The sequence below is a fragment of the Porites lutea genome, chromosome 13, assembly GCF_958299795.1.
Source record: "Porites lutea chromosome 13, jaPorLute2.1, whole genome shotgun sequence".
NCBI lineage: Eukaryota > Metazoa > Cnidaria > Anthozoa > Scleractinia > Poritidae > Porites > Porites lutea.
Genome location: NC_133213.1, coordinates 8,189,217 through 8,209,868, shown reverse-complemented (window position 1 = coordinate 8,209,868; position 20,652 = coordinate 8,189,217). Strand labels below are relative to the sequence as shown.

At 37.5% G+C, this 20,652-nt stretch overlaps 1 protein-coding gene across 1 annotated transcript in view; it reads left to right on the top strand.

Moving 5' to 3' along the window:
- Nucleotides 1-20,652, top strand: part of LOC140922317 (uncharacterized) — a 108,119-nt gene that overhangs the window by 29,133 nt on the left and 58,334 nt on the right. The window contains exons 7-13 of the mRNA XM_073372311.1: nt 510-713; nt 2,991-3,182; nt 6,868-7,068; nt 8,617-8,865; nt 10,864-11,058; nt 19,178-19,363; nt 19,834-20,022. Of these exons, the coding sequence (XP_073228412.1) occupies nt 510-713; nt 2,991-3,182; nt 6,868-7,068; nt 8,617-8,865; nt 10,864-11,058; nt 19,178-19,363; nt 19,834-20,022 (1,416 nt within the window). The remainder of the gene's footprint in view (nt 1-509; nt 714-2,990; nt 3,183-6,867; nt 7,069-8,616; nt 8,866-10,863; nt 11,059-19,177; nt 19,364-19,833; nt 20,023-20,652) is intronic.

Below are 20,652 nucleotides of genomic sequence, written 5' to 3'. Positions count from 1 at the left end.
TAGTTGTCTTCGACTTTCAGATTCACGAAGATATTTAAATAAAGGACCTGTAAGTGTATCGAATGCTTCCTTACTGATAATTGTGATGACTATAGTAAGGAAGACTAAGATAAGGAAAGACAATTAATAACAGAGTGCGACTTGGGCTTGATTTACAAATGGCACTCATTGACAAGGAAAATTTAAATAGGGGTATGGGTTTCAATAACAAATACGCATCTAAGATATTGGCACGAAAAATAACTTCCTTAGCTCGATTTATCTTAAAGCCATTTATCATTTATCAGTTATAAACTGATTACCTAATTAGATATCTTGCAGGCCTTAAACCAATCAGATAACTTAAGCTTTAAGGAAAAAGAGAGGCTACTCGTAGTCTAAAAAATTTTCTCGAAGTGAATCATGTAGTGGTTAAAGTCGAACGTTAAAAATGAGTAATAATTTGAGCGTACGTCAATCCATTCATATCGAAAAGGTCTAAAAATAGATCGGTTTTCTCTACATTACAGTTCTTCGATGCCCTGTGTATTTCGCACCTAAGAACGGAAGAACAGAAGCTAGACTAGGTAGCGCCTGTGGAACTGTGTACGGGAGTGTTTGTCGCTGGCAGTGTAACAAGGGGTATGAAAATAAGGGATCTACTCTTAGCGAATGTGACAAGGCTCATGGAGCAAACGAAGTATACTGGACAGGAAATTCTACTTCTTGCGAGGGTAGGAATTTAACCAGAAGTATGGTTTGAAATAATATTAATTTTTACTCTAGATCAACATCTAAGTGGCTTGCAAATTATAAAACCATATGCATTAAGCCCTCGAACACATACGTATTTCTGGCTCCCACTCCACTTTGCTGACTGAACTTTGGTCGACTGAGGAAAACAAAAAAGAACTATATATGGAGTACCACCAGGTTGCAGCGCTTTTTATTCAGAATGCTAATTCGTTTAAGGATTCTAGTCTACTACTCTACGTGCTTATCTCCATAGGACGTTGCATCCTTGACCGCACAGCAGAAACGGTTTCTGTCAGTTGACAATATAATCTTCCAGAAAAAACCTTTTATTAGGAATACGTCGAAAACATCCCGTATGCCCCTTTTCCATTGCCTTATTGGTCTTAGGCTTGGCTTTCCTTTTTCGTTCTTTTCTTATCCATCTTTCCCTCCAAGCTGATCTTTCCCAAGCCCTCACTTCTTTTCAAATGGCCAAAATACTTCAGCTTTTGTTTCATTACAAAGATCTCTAACCATTGATCTTCCACTTTCTGTTCTGTACTCCGTCCATGCTATTTTTTTTTTCCTATAGCACGTCATTTCAAAAGCGTTACTTGTTTCTAAAAGCTGTTTTTCCAAGTGTCCATGTATTAGGGGCACCCAACGATGGTTTTGTGTGAAATATCTTTTCGGAGAACAAATTATTGCCTAGAATTTTCTATCACTTGAGGACGGCTAAAAATTTCTAGATAATCGTTCCCGGATTCATATAGAATTTTCGAAGCTTATCTAATTAATTCCCTACGATTTTCCTGAAGTTTAATTTTTCACATTTCACTCCCAAGGTTAGGCAAGTTTTTGTAGAAAGAAAAAGAAACATAAAAGTTTCGGATTCTAAAATGTGATGGAGAGAGGAATAACAAAATTATCATTTTCGTAATACATTAAATTGCATCTTAATTTTACGGGGAAATTATACTGAAGCCCTTCGGTAATTTTGAAAAGACTCAAGTTCCCCTAGGATGACCTAACAGATAAAAATTTTATAGCGCCGCTTAGCATGCATTTCAAGAGATCTAAAGGTACTCTGGATATCCTAAAAAGTTTTTGAAAAGGAATTTAGAATGAAACCGTCTTTGGGTGCCCCTGATGTCTCACAACTATTTGTATCTATGTGGAAAACACATTTTTCTAAGAATTCTTAGTTTTGTTTGAGGATCTTGACCATTCCACAAGAATTTCAACTTTGACAGCTTGTCAGTTGCCATAGCAAACCTCTCCTTTATTTCCTGCGACCCATCTCCATCTCCAGCTAGATATTGTGGATCCCAGGGAATCATATTTGGGAACCCATTCCAAAATTTTACCACTGACGTTTATTGTATTTCTATTTCTCGATCTTCCTGTGTTTTGTTGGTCTCCATATGCTTGGTCTTTTTTGCAATTTAATTTAGGCATTTCTCATCTATGTTTGTATACTGCCTCAACTAGATAAGATAATCCCCAAGCATCATGGGATAGCAAGATAGTATCATCCGCATAACGCAGATCTGAATAAGGTCTCAGTCTTTATAGGTGACCTTAGGTTGTGTTTCCCACATCCATAAAATGCAATTGCTATACTTTGATTCTTGTCTATAGAGTTATTTACAGGACTTGAAGTTTACTAGACTTTTTGGGCATTTTAAAAGTTTTTTATTTCTTGCTGTTGCTGATTTCCTTTAAGGTGATATTACACGAGACGATTAGCAAAGACGATTTTTAGCACAAAACAACGTTGCAACATTGTAGCAAAATTAATTTGAATGCTTGCAACATTGTTCCAACGTTGCAACGCTTTTTTGCGCTAAAAATCGTCGTTGCGAATCGTCCCGTGTAACATTGCCTTTACAAAAATTTGCTGTCAATCTTGTGACGTCATTTTCCCGCCAAAAACCGCTAAAACCGAAAAACAAAAAAAAACATACGATTGTTTGGAGTACAAAGCTCCAAGATCCTGCAAACTTTGAGCTCAAACGTTCCTAAGTGGCCACATTTGGCGTCCTGTTTGCCTACCGTATTAGATGCATAGTTTTCCTTACTCATGTCTAGGGGCTTACTTAACATTTGGTGGTTCAAGGTGGGAGCTTTTTAGAAGGGGTGGGGGGGATATAGAAAAAAAAAATGCGGTAAATAATCAAGTTTCAACTTGGATTACAAAGGACGAAAGTATTGCCTAACTTTCTAGCAGGCTTAAAGCTCATTTCTATTTTGTCTCTTTTTAAAATTTGTTACAGCTGTGAAATGTCCTTCTCTTAGCACCCCGACTAATGCAGTTAAGACCGGGTACGGATGCAGCGAGCCAACCTCGAGTTATGGCACTTCGTGTTTCTTCAGTTGCATTCCAGGATACGAAGCAGCTAGTGGATCAATGCGGAGAACCTGTCTGGAAAATAAACAGTGGAGTAGAACCCAGCTTCAGTGTAAAGGTACAACGAAAATTTGGGGGCTACAATAGCTGCATTTGAGGGAATGTTTTCACTGTTTTATTTTGACAGGCATTTTTTTCTTTAACCTTTCCGTGAAATAGAGACAGAATTTTTTTTCTTGTATGGGTAAGAAATTTATTGATATTTAAAAGAACAGTGCATTTTTTTTATCAGGTTTAGATGGGGGGCCGGTAGAAACTGGGAAGGGGGGAATATACCCAAAAAATATAGCTTCAAAGGTGGGGGAAATAAAAGGTATGTGTGTAAAGTGGGGCGAGGGATCACCAACAAAAAAAAATATCTTTAAGTTTTGTAATGACGGCATCAACAATAATAAAAACATTCCGCCAGAATACTGCAAAAACAATTGAGAACGAATGTCGCTAAGGATTGAGCAAAAATGGAAATGGTCAAACAAAACCTTCCCTCATACTTTGTGTGTAGTTAGTACTTTAGATGAAACTACTCACTGTGGCATTTGTTTGACTTCTAACACAAACCTGCAATGGGCATCAGGGGTGGTGGACGTTTGGGCCAAAAATTGCATTGGGACAATTTTCTCCTTGAAAATTGGAGTTTTGTTAGACGAATATTTCAGAAAGCAGACTAACAGTTAAAAATCTGTTTATATGATAGCAAAATATCACCCTTCCTCTCAATAAAAATGTTATCAATTTAATCTACTCGATAACTGACTGTAAAACGTAAAGGAATGCAACATATAGGAACCATCCAACGTTCTTGCTTAACATCGCCCTAATGGCAGTATTAAAAAAAAAGATAGCGGCGAAGAAAAGTTGCGAAAATTTACTACTTTGCCTCAGGTATACATTTTCATTTGTTTGGCATGCAAAAGTGTATAGAGTCCCTGCGGATTTTTAAGCATGAAATGGTTCACAAAGGGTGAAATATCTACATCCTGTTTCAATTTTGATCTAAATCGGAGTGCTAGTAAGAAAAAAATGAGTTCAAAAATGTATATTTTTAAGCCTTGTCAAAAAACTTTCCCCTCCCCCTTGTAAATGACAATGAACAGGGGCCGTCAGGGGGGCCCAAAGAAAAATTGATAACATTTTTATTGAGAGCAAGGATGATATTTTGCTATCATGTAAACAGATTTGTAACTGTTAGTCTGCTTTCTGAAATATTTACCTAACAAAACTCCGATTTTCAAGGAGAAAATTTTCCCCAAAAATGCAATTTTTGGCCCAAACGTCCCCCCTCCCCCCGATGTCCACATTACGGAACGGCGCCTGTAGATCCGTGTCGCCCGCAAAATCGCGGGTCCCATGACTATTTGCGCGCTCACAAAGGGAGCCGACGCATGTTGCGTCCTTTGATTCAAGACTCAAGTGTTAGGGTATTGTTTCCACGATACAAAGGTAATTTAACTTAAGAAAATCTATAGATTCAAGCTTTCGCGCTACTCTCTTTTATAAGGAAATGCAAACGCTCAACTTGATAAATATTTTGACTTCATAACATATTTTAACGATTTAGGCCAGCAGAATGTATAGAATTCCAGGAAAACAATTCAGGAAGCCGAACGGTTTTGAACTGCGCTAGACGTTATTTTTATCAGTATGCAAATCACCTACCCAATCACTTACTTTCCATCGAATTGAAATATCCTGACTTTTTTTAACGGTCAGTGTAAAACGCAGACTGCGGACTGCAGACTGCAGACTGCGGACCAGGGGTAAAATGCAGACTGAGTGTAAAATGCAGACTGCAGACTAAGAGTAAAACGCAGACTGGGGTAAAATGCAGAATAAAGACTGTAGACTTTTTTAAACATTTGTGCTCCTTCTTCTTCAAATCGGTGAAACAGCTAGCCCGTATCAGTTACACACTTCGCTTCCTAGTCGAAGTGAATTGCACATTCGCCAGAAGTTTCAATGAACATCCAAACAGCTTAAGTCTGCGTACCTTGATTTGCAATACTTTCATAGAAGGTCATCCAAATTTCCTGCAGAACATCTTTCTTTGTTGTTGGAATGACTTACTCCCGTTTTTATCGCCATAATTCCTATACAGTATTTTGGGTCAGCAGCTTTCATTTAAGCGTAAACACCGTGGTGTTGTACCAGTTCACGGTCCCTGGTCACGTATATCGAAATCGAAAACTTCGCATCAAAAATTGAAGCGTTAAGTCTCTCGGATGGAAAAAAGGTTCAAGATTGCGATTATGTTTTCGGGTCGTCGACGACGTTCCAGAGAAGAAAGGAATGGATTTGTGAAAGCAGATGTCATCAAGTAAGTGTTCGTTTACAGATGATTTGCGGGATTTTTTTGCCCTTAAACCCTTCCACGACTACAGTTTATGCTCGGTCTGCATTTTACCCCAGTCTGCGTTTTACTCTTAGTCTGCAGTCTGCATTTTACACTCAGTCTGCATTTTACCCCTGGTCCGCAGTCTGCAGTCCGCAGTCTGCGTTTTACACTGACCGCTTTTTTTAACCACTTTTCGATTTGATTCGTTTCATTTTATATTATTTTGTGCAAGCTGAGCTCTTTCATGCGAATTTACGCTTTCAAAAGGAAAAAAAAACTTCGAGGAAACGTTGTGTTTACAACCACGGCAATTTGTATCTATTTCGCTTCACTTACGCTTATGTGCAAATTACTGTTCATCCGCCGGATTTCGCTGGAGACAAAAATATCGATTTTGAATTCCCAAATGCTTGCCTTTTGGGGCACCCCTTTTATTTTGGCTATCAAGATTTTAAAAGCTAAGCTTCAGACTTTTCATTCCAACGTTTTAATGCGGGAAAGCTAGGAGAAATGCTCCAACTGATTTAAGTCACGCAACACGCTTTAAGACCGGATAACTTGATCTTTCTGTTATCTTTTGTTCTTCTATTGTAAAACAAAACAATAACGATGTTTTACCAATTTCCTCCTACAAATAATAGGACACATTTGATTGACAGAAAAATTTGCATTTACTAGCGACGCGTATCTACAGGCGCGATTCCGTAATGAGTGTAGGTTTTTGTTAGAAGTCAAACAAATGCCACAGTGAGAAGTTTCATCTGAGGTACTAACTACACACAAAGTATAAGGGAAGGTTTTGTTTGACCATTTCCAATTTTGCTCAATCCTTAGCGACATTCGTTCTGAAACTTTTCCCCAGATCCCCGTATTCTTTTAACTACCCAGCAGTAAGTCTTCTACCCCACCAACTTTTACTGTATGGTTGCAAAATACAGCCAAAAGGTCAAACGAGGGAATGTCAATTTTATTTTTTGGTGGTGGTGGTGGGGGAGGGGGGGGGGGGGGCTGTTGTGTTGGTCTTCTTTTTTATGACGGAACAACAGAAACATCGTCCCATTCAGAATGCAGAAAATTTCCTCAAAGTACCTCTAGATTTTGATAATTTTCTGGGAGAAGATGGATGCCCTACCAGAAAGTGTCCTTTAGTGGTTTGACAGGACATCTTCTAAACCACAGAGTCACTCAACAGTTTGTTAAATATAATTGCGCTTTTATCATTTTTTTTGAACCGAGGTTGTCATCTTAATTATTTAGGGCTACAAAGTGGGGAGCCAGGGGGGCATTATAGATTACAGGAACTACCCATCAATTCCCACTAGCCCTCCACCCCTCTTCCTCATAAGAATAAAAATAAAATAAAAATGAAAGGTCTCTATTTCCGTTGATTGACTTGTTTTCTTTCTCATAGCTGTAATGTGTCCTGTAATAGCCTTTCAGTCAGAGGGATTGATAATCAAGCCGCTCGTATGCACAAATCCAAACACGGAACTTGATTACGCAACCGAATGCCACTTTACTTGCCAAAGGGGCTATCAACTTCTAGGGCCTGGGCTCAAGACTTGTGCTCAGAATAAGAACTGGATCCCGGTTGGAAATCCAGCATGTAAAGGTGCTTTTTGTTCTTTTTGTTATAGCTCGGCGTGGTGACTTGGTTTCCTCAAACTCGCTTGGAAATACACAAAATCATTTTTTTAAAAGATGGTATTTAGAAATGATGCTGCTAACCAAATACTGTGATATTCTGTTTCCTGATAAATAGAGTACGAGTAGTCCCTCACTTTCCTCAGGATAATGGGGACTTTAAGATAGGATGATTACGGACTACGACTACGGTACAACGTGCTACTGCGCATGATCAGAACCACTTGACTGTTCATTTTCCCCGTGTAGTCCTGCGGCTATGGTGAGTTGGTGAGCTGTTTCGCGTAGTAGCAACTACGGAGAACATTTTGCTCGCATTTTCCCGTCTCGGAAATTCTAGAATCTAGTCTTTTCGTAAAAACGTTTTCAGTTCATCTGCTTAAGTGAGAGGGAAGCGAAATATGTAAGTTGTGTCTAATTTCTGCTCAGATTTACGCTTTTAATATACTCGAACCACTCAGAGTTGTGAGTACATTTTTATCTAAAACTATAAGCTCAAGCTTAGCTGTTTATACGCAGAATTCAGATCGACGGTCAGGAACAGAAATCATGCAGGTAATCTATTTCCTCTTCGCACTTTAAAAATTTCAAAGTTTGTTCGAAATGATTAGTGTGTTTTTTTTTTCTACTAGTGTACCCTTTTTTATGTGAGTTTTTACATCGCATTTGCCCAGTAAAAATGGTATAAACATCTTTAAGATAACACAAACCCGGCATTTCGATGCTTCAAACTACATCAATAATCGGAGAACTCCATCTTCTAAATCTAATAAATGAACTATTACTATTTCTAAGTTTATTTCTTCAATGTTTGATATAAGTATTCATGGGCGGAAAAATAAAAACTGTGCAAATAAGACTTTGTTCACCAATTTCAAACGAGGCTGTATGTAATTGCTTCCCCAAATACGGAAGAATTTGTTTATTATTCTAAAGATAAGATCACATGCAAAATACTTGCATTTTTGTGAACTGAACATGAAAACAAGGAAATTTTTGCCTGTTGTTTCCCTTTCGCCTCTTCTCTACTGTCAGTACTGCAAAATTAAAGTTCTATTTTTGTACGACACAACCCAGTGCTACAAACAAAGGACACCGCTCGTTCAGCCGTAGTTCGTAGTCCGCAATAAGGCGTAGGGAAGAACGCGCTATCTCAATGAGGGACTACTCAAAGGCTGCCTATGGCAGACCAGGTAAGATTTATTTTCCTTCGATAAAATGAACAAGTAAAGCAAAAACCACCACACTTGTTGTGCGTTTTGGCAGAAACTGCTGCTTCCCACAAACTTTATTAAAGTACAATAAATGAGTGATTTGCGAACAAGAGAGTGCGTGAGTGAAGAAAGAAACTTTTGATCTGCGTTTTTGTTTTAAAATAACTTAACATAACATTTTCACGGTGATTATCATTTGTTTTATGATTTTTTCTTCCTCTTTTATGTAAGATAATATACATTTTTTTACGAATCCTTTCTTTTAAAAAATAAATAAACAAAACGTTTATTGCTTTGTACAGACATCTTGGGTCCAATCTTCTCAAACTGTCCTCAAAATATAATTGCAACAGCTGATCGAGGCAACACGTCAGCATCAGTAACTTGGACTCCTCCCACAGCTACAGATAACTCGGGCGTTGTTCCTGACATAATGCACTTTGGAAAGCGACCTGGGGAAAGATTTCCCGCTGGCGAACATAGCATTCGGTACATTGCGTCTGACAAGCGGGGAAATGCTGGAGAATGTAAATTTAAGATCATTGTGCGAGGTATTGTATTAGGAAGAGCTATTTTTGCCCGGATTAATGTGATGGTTTTCAAATTTGCAACAAATCAAAATTTTACCGTTTACGTGAATATTCAGGAGGGATTGAGGGAAAGGGAAAGTGAAAATTGGGGACCACGTCCTTAGTCAGACAGATACAGTAAGATTTATTTTCTTGCCGGTATGTGACTAAAACAATGATCGGGAAACCGGAAATGAGCATGGGGTTTTGGAAAATGAAATTTGGGAACAGCCGGAAAATGGGTAATGAAATCACTGATGGGGTGACACCCGGCCGACCCAACCAAGACTGGTTTATCCAGTTTACTTATAAGTATCGCACAGTAATGTATCTATTTTGTTTGTTTTTGTCATTTTCTTCTAAGCAATTACTTTGAAGATTTTAGTTTTGGGTTTTTCATACTGCTGTTTTTGTTCAGTTTATTTGTTTTGTTTATTTGGTGTTTAGTCACTCACATAACATAAAAATAAAACGTTAAAAAAGGTGTTAATTAAAATACAAGTTAATGTGACAAGGAAGCCTAAAGAAGCTGGGAGCTTATATTAATAGGCTTCCTTATGATATATTACAAAGGCTTACTTGATTACAGAGTGTGCAGAAAACATAATTAAAAACTTAAGCGATACAACGACTATCAATGAGTCAGTTTTTAAGATTTTGTCTAAAAACAAATATGGGAGAAGAGCTGGTCAGTGTAACTGGCAAAGAATTCCAGATTGTTGGTCCTCGATAAAGGATACTGAACTGCTTAATATTAGTTCTACAAAAATGGGGTCTATACTGAGAACCTAATCGAGTTTCATAATGGTGAACCTGGTTACTAGTTAAAAGGAGGTTACGAAAGCTACTATGCAGATGATTATGGTGATAGGAATACATAACTGTAGCAGCAGAAAAAGAATTAATGCTATATATGTCAAGGACTTGAAGTTGGCTAAATAATGGGCGGTATTTGCTAGATAGTGAGCTTTTGATATAAGCCGCACTATGCGCTTTTGCAAAAGGTAAATACAGTTTAGGTTAGAGCAATAGGTGGAGGACCAGGCAACATCATCAGTATGTGAGGTATAGGGATATACTAGAGAGTAATTTAAGGTCAGCAACGATTTGGATGATCGATAAAAGTGACCTTTCGCAATAATCCCCAAAGTTTCCGAGATCTTTTTAGAAAGAAAACTAATTTGAGATTTCCAGGAAAGGTGCTGATCAATAATAATACCTAAGAATTTAGTATCCACGACTTGCTTGATTATAGTATTTTCCATAACAAGAGGAACATTGATATTAATTTTTTTACCTTGGACAAAAAATAATAAAGTTCGTTTTAGTGAAATTGAGAGATATGTAATTCGCTTTAAGCCAAGTAACTATTTTTGCAAGTTCATTGTTAGCAATGGAAACAAGGTGGTCGATATTCCTATGGGAACAAAATATATTTGTATCATCAAACAGTAAAGATTGAGTCAGGCTAGAGGCATTAGGAAGATCGTTGATGAAAATAATGAACAGAAGAGGTCCAAGGATTGATCCCTGTGGCACGCCAGATGAAAATTTTCCTACAGTAAGATCGGTGGGACCCAGACTGGACAAATTGAGTCTTATTCTCAAGATAGCTTTTGACCCACGACAAAGCAGTGTCACGAATACCATAGTGCTGCAGTTTGTGGCACAATGTTTTATGATTAATGGTATCAAACGCCTCAGATAGATCTAAGAAGATGCCTAAAGTTGATTCATTTCTGTTGATAGCTGAAGAAATATTACTAATTAAATGGATTGATTAGTGCAGTCGAATGATTGTTACGGAATCCAAATTGTTTCGAGTATAAGATATTATGCAAGTTTAAAAATTCAGTCAGTCGGAGTTTTCAGTATCTCGCAAAAATAAAAATCGACGCTTATTCATGTAGATTGTTAATGCGAAAATGATATCACGAGGATAAAGACAGTTTGTTGCTTTTTCTTGATTTATTTCAACAGTGTTGCGGTGCTTTCCCAAGTTATACGCCCCTACTGGAGGAACCAAACTTTGTACTAAGGATAACATGTATGGTTCACAGTGTCTTTTTACATGCTACGATGGTTATACCATGGTAGGCTCAGCCAAACGGGTTTGTAAAAAGGATCAGGGGAGCTCCAACGGGTTATGGACTGGAAGGGATACAAGATGTGCTGGTATGTTGAGTTGTACTGCCGAATATTCATAGTTTGGGTGCCGTCAGAGTAACTTGAACTACATGTTGTTATTGCTACTGACTATTGTAAAATATCAGTTTGAGACGTATAATAATGACTGCTCATTTGAGGTATTTTCTTTTGCTGGTGTGGATAACTGAAGTACTTCTGAGTACATTTTGCTTGACGTGTCTGCCAATAGCACAGACGATTATTTAGTTCATGTAACTGTATGTCATGTGGAAAGCTATGAGATGTAGCCTAGATATCTTGGAAAATAGTTATAACAATGATGATGATCATAATAATAATAATAATAATATTAACAATAATAATAACAATTATAATAATAATTGTGGTAATAATAATAATAATAATAATCGTTATTAACATATGAGCAATTTACATTCCACTATCATAGACTAAACTTTTGATGAAATAAAAATATGAAAAGATTCCAAAACACTAATTTACAAGCTCACGCCATTATCGACTTTCTAAAATTAGCAGACACACGCTTGGCAAGCGTTCAAGGGGCAGTCATCAATGAAATCCGATGTGGAATTTTGTGGAAGAGTGCCCTTGAACCTCTTACGCATGTGTGTACCGACCTTAAAATCTCCAAAGAAAGCAATGTTCTAATCCAAGTAGTAGTAATGTGATAAGGTTCCTCATTCTTTTGTGAGAGCTTCTCGGCTAGGCGTTTGAGAAAGCAGTTGCAGTCGGCTCCCATCCCCCCGTTTTAAAAAACTAGGGGAGTGAAAGATCCCATTTCAACGTCCAGCACCTTCTGTTGGTACTTCCGCTTTTTCTCCTCCATCTGCTCCTTAAAGATATATATGTTATTCACCGGCTGAGAGGTCCGTATTGGGAGAAACTGTGCCCGAGGTCTTGAGTACTCAGACCGAGGGCACAGTTTCTCCCAATACGGACCGACCTAGGCCGGTGAATAACATTTTTATTTTTTTCCTACTGAGACTTAAAAGTTCCAGGAAGAGTTTCCTTCACTCTCCAACCTAAGCGTGTTTAATTGGGACTCGTTCATGTTGATGGAGCGCGCGATCGATTGAAAAGCAAAACAAAACATTTCAACATGACTTTTAGCTCGGTAATCTTATATTATGGCACTTACTGCTCTCTTTTAGAATAAAGAAAGGTTTTTGTGTCTTGCTAGACAATTCATAATCTGAGTGTCAAACAAGGATAAAAGAATTGACGAGCTTGATATTAAAAGCCCCAGGAAAAAAATACATCAAGGATTTTTTCGGCTGAATAATTCAAAAATTGCTCCAAGATTAGTTCAATCGAGCTTGATGAAAACTGCACAAAGGAGCTAATTACACATACCAATTTTAAAGTTTTGAATTGAATTCGAATAAAAGAAGACGATGTGAGTAACAAGTTATAAACAAAGAAATGAAAACGGCGATAACCTACTGCTGGAAAAGGGATTCGTGTTGTTTATTTAAGCTTAAACGTAAGATTGAAAGCTAAATGCAATCATTGACGACAACCTATTCTGATAAGTAGAAAACTAGCGAGGCAACATTCAATGAAAAACGGCAGAATCTAGATTCATACAGCAAAAGTGGAAAACAAAATTACAAACAGAACAAAAATGTCGACTAATAAACGGTGCATAAAAGCAAGATTGCAGTACTTACAGCGCGGTTATATATTAAGCTAGCGGAGCGACATCACGAGCCACCTGTTTTGCTTTACTTTAACGGTTTTACACCCTGACTTGCTTGATTCTCCCTTCAGATTTTTTGTCTGAATAATGAAATTTACTTTTCCCTAGCAAATGCTAATAATAGCGCAAGTTTTAAAAGAAAAATGGTTTGAAAATGACGGTTTTTGCTCATTCACAAACAACAAACAAACTTGTGAATGAAGCTGCCAACGATTTTGCCCGGGTTAGCGGGGAAGATCGTAAAATACCGCCCGCTCTCGGAACCAATCAGATTGCAGGATTTGGAGGATTCTGCCCGCTCGCAAGCTTGAAAAAAATAATGTGTTATATTAATAACAATAATAGTAAAACAATAAGGCCAGTTAGGGATATTTATACGACCTCTCCACATGCGATAATGTCAATTTGATCGGAACAGTTAGGAAGTTTTAACAACGACAACGCGATAGGCCAATTATTATCATTGGTATTATTATTATTAATATATAGATTTAGCCAGGGCTAAAAGCGAAGCTCCTACTAACTCGAATTTATTATTTAAATTAAACAATTGTAAACTTGTATTCCACAAATCAGTTAACTTTAGAGCACATTCATGTGACTTTTGACGAAAAGGCTAAGTAATTTTAGAGAAAAATAATTTGCAAACAGTCCAAGCTAAGAGTGAAATTAATCTTACATCGACTTGATGGCCTTATATGTACACCTAAAAATAGCATAGCCATAATGGTTCTTGATCACAGTACATTAGGAAAACAAATCAGGCCGAATTTTTTGCGTTCGATAAGTTTACTTCACAAAATCTTGCCAACAAGACTGGGGACGTGTAAACCAGCCTTTTATACTTTTTATACATCACATCTGAGGGGAAATAGTACCATGAGGCGCTGTTTTTATCATACAGACCTCGGACAGAATGCAGTATTTCACAATTTTGCAATACAAATTGCACTCATTCAATACTCAGGACGATCGAAGCACGCGTTAGCGAAACCGTTAAAAAATTTCCAAAATCACCTATACGGCGAGCCGGTTCTCACTTTTGGTAAGCGCCAAAGTCGACTGTTTAAATTAAGATTAACACAGTTATACGCTTCAACATAATTACTTTATAACGATTTGTAATCTTCAAAAGCGTTTGATACGCGCGGCATTTTGACTATTCCTGCAAGCTATGTTCATGAGCGACTGAAAACAAACGGCACAACAGCGATGAAAATTGCAAAAGAGACTACTAACAATCAATAAAAGGAAAATAATTCGGTGAAACATATACAGAGACAACAATTTTCATTCACGAAGACAAGTATTAAAGTGTCTATGAAAATCCTTGTTTATGTTTTAAGCCGGCTTCCCGGTGTTTGCGTTTTTCAAAGATGAACTCGAGGCAAGAAAATCGCTCAAAGCTTTCTTTTACAGGCAGAATTATAACTAAATATTCTTTGAAACGTTTTCTTTCTATTTGCGGTGAGAAAATGTCTGAAGGCTTTTTAAAGTTTTATATTAAAGCTTATAATCAAACTTGATACTCGGTCAGATCATTGTCTCAAATCGTACAAACGTGCATAAACTAAATAGCCCCATAAACTACACTCGACTTCATTGAATTAGATATAAAAAACAAATATCAAATAAAATAATTACTCAGGCTTACCATTCGAGATGCAATGAAAACTATCAAGTAAGGCCAAAATCGCTTCAGACTTTTCAACCCTCTTACGCATCAAGCAAGGTGAAAAACGAAAACGATGCCATCCGAAATCGGATTTCCGACTTTGACAAGCGACATATTTCTCAACCAAAAACCCGATAAACAAACTAGCCATCAATAACAGAAGACTCTTGATAGCAGCTGAATTTCATTTTGTACAACGTTCAATGGAAAAAGACAGTTAAAAACATCACAAGTTGACACAAAACTCTGTCAGCTTCAGCTGTCAAAGTAAACAAGTTTCAAGATGCTGCATAAATTTTCCGCGTGAACTCACCTGTCAAATTTTGACCAATCAGACCATAAAAATTGAACGTAGAGGGTGACCAACGCGTGACCTTGGTGAGAAAAGTCAAAGGCAACTGGCATATCTTCCCTGCCTGTAAAAACTGACTGAATCTTAGCTTCCGAGGTCAGTTTGAAATCAAAATTTTAATTGTGCGGCACATATTAAACACAACATATTTCATATGAATTGAAAAAAAATTAAACTTGAGCCTGCAATCATTTGAAAACTAGTAACTTGTCAGCGGATAACTTCAAAAAAATACTCGAACTGGATGAGTCGATACCTGAGCCCGCGATACAGCCAGGTGATACTGGTCAGCGGATACCCTGTTTTGACAGCTGTCAATTGATCACAACATTGATGTACATTAAGTGTGCAATATCAGTCTTCCTGTGCTCCTAAACTAGCTAGAAAGTGAGAGATTAAACATTGGTTCTCCTGTGGTGCGGACGGACGAGTGGCGGGCGGGCGGTGTACGGTCACGTGATTACCAAATTTTCTGGCATGGGTAGATTTACTTACCCATGGTGCTCCGCAGGCGCGCTTCGCGCGCCAGAGCTCCGCTATTATTATTATTATTAGTATTATTATTATAATAATCGCTACGATTGCGTTATGACTTGCCCTTAGTCGATTTACCAAGTCATTGCATATGTGGGGATAAATTCACCGTTAGTCACGCCCTCTCTTGTAAAAAGGGGGGGGGGGGGGGTTGTAGCGCAGAGACATGACGGTGTACGGAACTTGTTAACGACATTCATCGACAGGATCTGCAATAATGTCGAAATCGAACCACGCCTTCAACCCCTGGACAACGAGCGATTTCATTTGAGGAGCGCTGTTACAAGTTCTGAGGCAAGGTTGGACATTAAAGCGGGAGGTTTCTGGGCAAGAGGAGTTACGGCATTTTTTGATGTTAGAGTTACGCACGTCAACTCCAAGTGTTACCAGAGCAAGCCAACATCGGAAGTGTTCAAAGAGCAAGAAGAAGAGAAGAAGCGCAAGTACCAGCAGCGGGTGTTAGATGTAGAAATGGGTTCGTTTACGCCTTTAGTGTTTGGAACCAATGGCGGAATGGGAAACGAGTGTCAGCGGTTCTTAAAGCATCTCGCAGACAAGATAGCTCAGAAAGACACCGAGCCTTATCATGTTGTAATCACTTGGCTCAGGACACAGATCTCGTTTGAACTCTTAAGATCGGTACATGCATGCGTCAGAGGTTCGCGAACGCCGTTTCGTAGTAAGATAGAGCAATCATTAGACTGTAAAATAAATGTTGCTAGTGCGGATATCTGAAATACGTGTCTATATGCTTTTATACTTAGGGCTTTTTATGGACACTGGTTTAGCCGTCATTAGTATAATTCGATTGTATGATCTTAATATCTCTGCATAATGGAATTCTTTATTTTACAGAATTTTGATTTTTTATTATTAAGTATATCTATTTCCTCTTCTTTTATGAAAGGTTAAGTTACTTCTATTTTTAGAATTTGTAAATGAATAGTTTCTTTCTTCACTTATTATATATAGGATTGTTTTTGTTCTCTAATGAAGGCCGAGGGGTTTCTTTTGTAACGGATGGAATTGTAGATAGTGTTTTGATGAATTAATTAGATTTTTTGTAACAGCAGGTTGATTGTAAATAGAATTTTAATTGAGGTTTTGTAATAAAGATTTTAAATTTTTTTTATTGTTAAAAAAAAAATTTCAAAAAAAATTATTATTATTATTATTATTATTAGCGGAGCTCTACCCGAGCGCGAAGCGCGCGTGGACGGAGCCCCATAGCTAAGGAAATGTGGTAATCTACCCATCCGCGAAAATTTGGTAATCACGTGACCGTACGCCCGACCGTCCGTCCGCACCACAGGGGAACCAATGTTTACTCTCACACTTTCTAGCTAGTTTGGGAGCCCAATAGAAAACTAATTGCACATCAATGTTGTGATCAATTGACAGCTGTGAAAACAGGATATCCGCTGACCAGTATCACCTGACCGTAGCGCGGGCTCAAGTGTCGACCCATCTCACACTTTCTAGCTAGTTTGGGAGCCCAATAGAAAACTAATTGCACATCAATGTTGTGATCAATTGACAGCTGTGAAAACAGGATATCCGCTGACCAGTATCACCTGACCGTAGCGCGGGCTCAAGTGTCGACCCATCGAGGTCGAGTACTTTTTTGAAGTTATCCGCTGACAAATTACCAGTTTCAAATGATCGCAGGCTCAAGTCTATTTTACCCAAATAATGAAATATGTTGTGTTTATGTCACTATGGCCCCGCACTGTCAAGATTTTGATTTCAAACTGACCTCGGACGCGAAAATTCAGCCACTTCTGTAAAAATAAAGGCGGGAAGACCTTTTCTTACCGTGGTCACGCGTTGGTCACGCTCTACGTCCATTTTTTGTACTCTGATTGGTCAAAATTTGACAGGTGAGTTCATGTGGAAAATTTATGCATCATCTTGAAAGTTGTTTACTTTGACAGCTAAAGCTGACAGAGTTTTGTCTCAACTTGTGATGTTTTTAACTGTCTTTTTCCACTGGATGTACAAAATGAAATATAGCTGCTATCAAGAGTCTTCTGTTATCCATGGCTGGTTTGTTTATTGGGTTTTTGGTTGAGAAATGCGTCGCTTGTCAAAATTGGGTAATCCGATTTCGGATGGCATCGTTTTCGTCTTTCACCTTGCTCAATGCGTAAGAGGGTTTAAAAGTCTCAAGCAACTATGGCCTCCCTGGATATCTTTTAGGAACTGAATCTCGAATGGTAAGCCTGAGTAATTATTGTATTTGATGTTTGTTTTTGTTATACCTAATTTCATGAAGTCGAGCACAGTTTATGCGGCAAGTTTTTGCACGTTTGTTAAGATTTGAGTCAATGATCTGATCTAGTATCAGGTTTGATATAAGCTTACAGAACTTTAAAAGGCCTTCAGATATATTTTCTCACGGCAAATAGGAAAAAAACGTTTCGAAGAATATTTAGTTATAAATTTGGCTGTAGAAATAAAACTTTGAGTGATTTTCTTGCTTCGAGGAGTTCATCTTTGAAAAAAAAAAACAAACACCGGGAGGCCGGCTGAAAGTAAAACAAAATAAACTTAAGCTTAAGCTTTAAGCTTTAAGCTTAAAGACTCAGGATTTTTAGAGACACTTTAATACTTGTCTTCGTGAATGAAAATTGTTGTCTCTGTAAATGTTTTACCGAATTATATTTCTTTTATTGATTGTTAGTAGTCTCTCTTGCAATTTTAATCGCTTGTCCGTGGTGTTTGTTTTCATCGTTCATGAACATCGCTTGCAGGAGTACTTAGAAATGTCGCGCGTATCAAACGCTTTATAAGATTACACAACGTTATAACTGGAACCATTAAATAACAAAAATTAATGATAATAAATTCGTTATTATGTTGAAGCGTATCTCCATTAAAGTTCATTCAAACACTCGACCACACTGACATCTCGCACTAAAAATGAGAACCGGCTGGCCGTATGGGTGATTTTGGAAATTTTTTGAACGGTTGCTCTAAAAGCTCAAGATTGATCGTCCTGAACATTGAAAAATTGTGAAATGCCGTATGCTGTCCGAGGACTGTATGATAAAAAGTACTGTTTCACCTCAGATGTGGTGTATAAAAAGTATAAAAGGTTGGTTTACACCCTCAGATTTGTTGGCAAGAATTTGTAAAGTAAACCTGTCGAATGCAAAAAAAGGGCGGCCTGATTTGTTTTCCAAGAATTTATTTTCGAGGCCTAATCTACTGTGATCAAGAGCCATTATGGCTCTTGAATGTGATAGAAGATGTTTGCTATTTTTTGGGTGTACATACATGTATATTTAGGCTATCAACTCGATGTAAGATGTTTCACTCTAAAATAAGAATGTGCCCTTAAGTTAACTGATTTGTGGATTACAAGTTTATTGTTTGATTTAAAATATAAATTTATTAATGGGACCTTCGCTTTTAGCCCTGGCTAAATCTATATATTATTATTATTATTGTTGTTGTTCTTATCATTATTATCATTACTATTATTATATTTTTTTTATTCAACTTTAAAAATATGTACATAATTTACAGAAATATTTGAAGTAAGAATTAAGCACTATATAACATTAAGAATTATATAAATCATAAAAATACAATCATTGTGTCAATAACGATTTCCCAAATACATTCCTTGCGGCTGAGATGAGATCAATAACTCTTGCAGGCGGTCCAGAGTTTTAAATTTAGTCATTACAAAAAAATGAATCATCCATCTCTGATATTAAAAAGAAACAAGTTAAGAAACAAAAATAATAATAATCATTATTATTTTTGTTTTTTTTATTATCTTAGGATGTTCAGCTTCTTTACCCTTCAAAAGCAAAACATTTGTGAGAAATGACAACTTTTATCTTTTTTTTCCTAGTCGTCAGATGTCCCCCTCTCCTTCCACCTCCGAACGGTTTCCAGTTAGGCTGTGGAGCTATGTACAACGTGTTTGGTGACAAATGCCGGTATTTCTGCGATATCGGATATCGGTTGATTAACGGATCAACTGAAAGAAGCTGTCAAGCAGATGGCAAGTGGTCTGGGGAAACACCACACTGTCAAGGTAAGCTTCGTGAAATAAATCAATTTGGTGGTGGGGGAGTAATTCCCATGTAAAAGGGGGTGAGCATGCTAAGGTTATGAATTAAACCTACAAAGAGTGCACTCCGGGCGTGGCTAAAACATAACAACTAAAAACAAAATGCAACAACAAGACAGCAATAAAAAACACACTTGAGGGCCTAACATGAAATTGAGAGAACACTCCACAACAAGATTCAGGTAATTTTGGATTATATGTTAAAATGCTGTTGAAGATAACCCTGTGATTTTTGCATCCTTCCTGGTTATTGTAGAAGCATTATCGCGTTGATGTTGAAGTTATACAAGACCTTTCGATCTAGCTTGCATTGTGACAATTATGAAAGGTATTGCTTTAAACTTCTAAGTGACTAAATAGCAGACAGTGGAATGTAACACTGAGCGAGTACGTACAGTAAATGTATATGTGTAAACATGCTATTGTTTCTATAGCTGTGCATTGTGAAGTCTTGCAAGCTCCAAACAACGGTCACATTGCTCCCAATTCATGCCTAATGTCCCCGACATATGGCACCATGTGCCATTTCACGTGTAGAAAAGGCTACCGCTTGCATGGAGAGCCAATCGCCTTCTGTCTAAGGAACGGGCAATGGTCCCTGAAGATCAGCGTTTTCTGCAAAGGTTAGTTTGTTAATTAGTTTTTCTGTCAGTATGCAAGCCGCATAAAACGCGGCATAATATCACAAATTTTTCTGCTACGAATGAGCAATAAAAAAAAAAAGGCGATGCAGATAATCATACAGGAACTGTATGACATTTTAAAGAATGTACCAAAGTATTGAACAACATTATGATAACCATCCCTATTGCGTAGCTTTGAGATTTACTTTTGTAATTAGAATCTCAAAAGTTATCCTTAGACATGGAAATGAGGCTAAAACGCGGAATAATTTATACATCTCTGATTGTAAGAACAGATCGATAATCACATGATTTCAAGTGCAATTTGGAATAAATGAACAGAGGTAAAAATTTTCAAAGACTAACAAACTTGTTAGGGAGAGTGCAATTTGTGGTCTTTGAAAATTTTACAAGTGCTCATTTATTTCAAATTCATGAGAAAAATCATGTGATTACTTATTAACAATATAAATACTAGAAATATGTGTATCGCAGAATCTCGCGAAGCTTGGGGGAGGCCCATAAAATGTCAAGAATGGGAAGGCGGGAGAGAAATGGAGTAAATTGTGTAACTGGGGACGGCGGGTTTCAACACTGGCTCTAATATTGGAAGGTGAAATGTACTTAAGT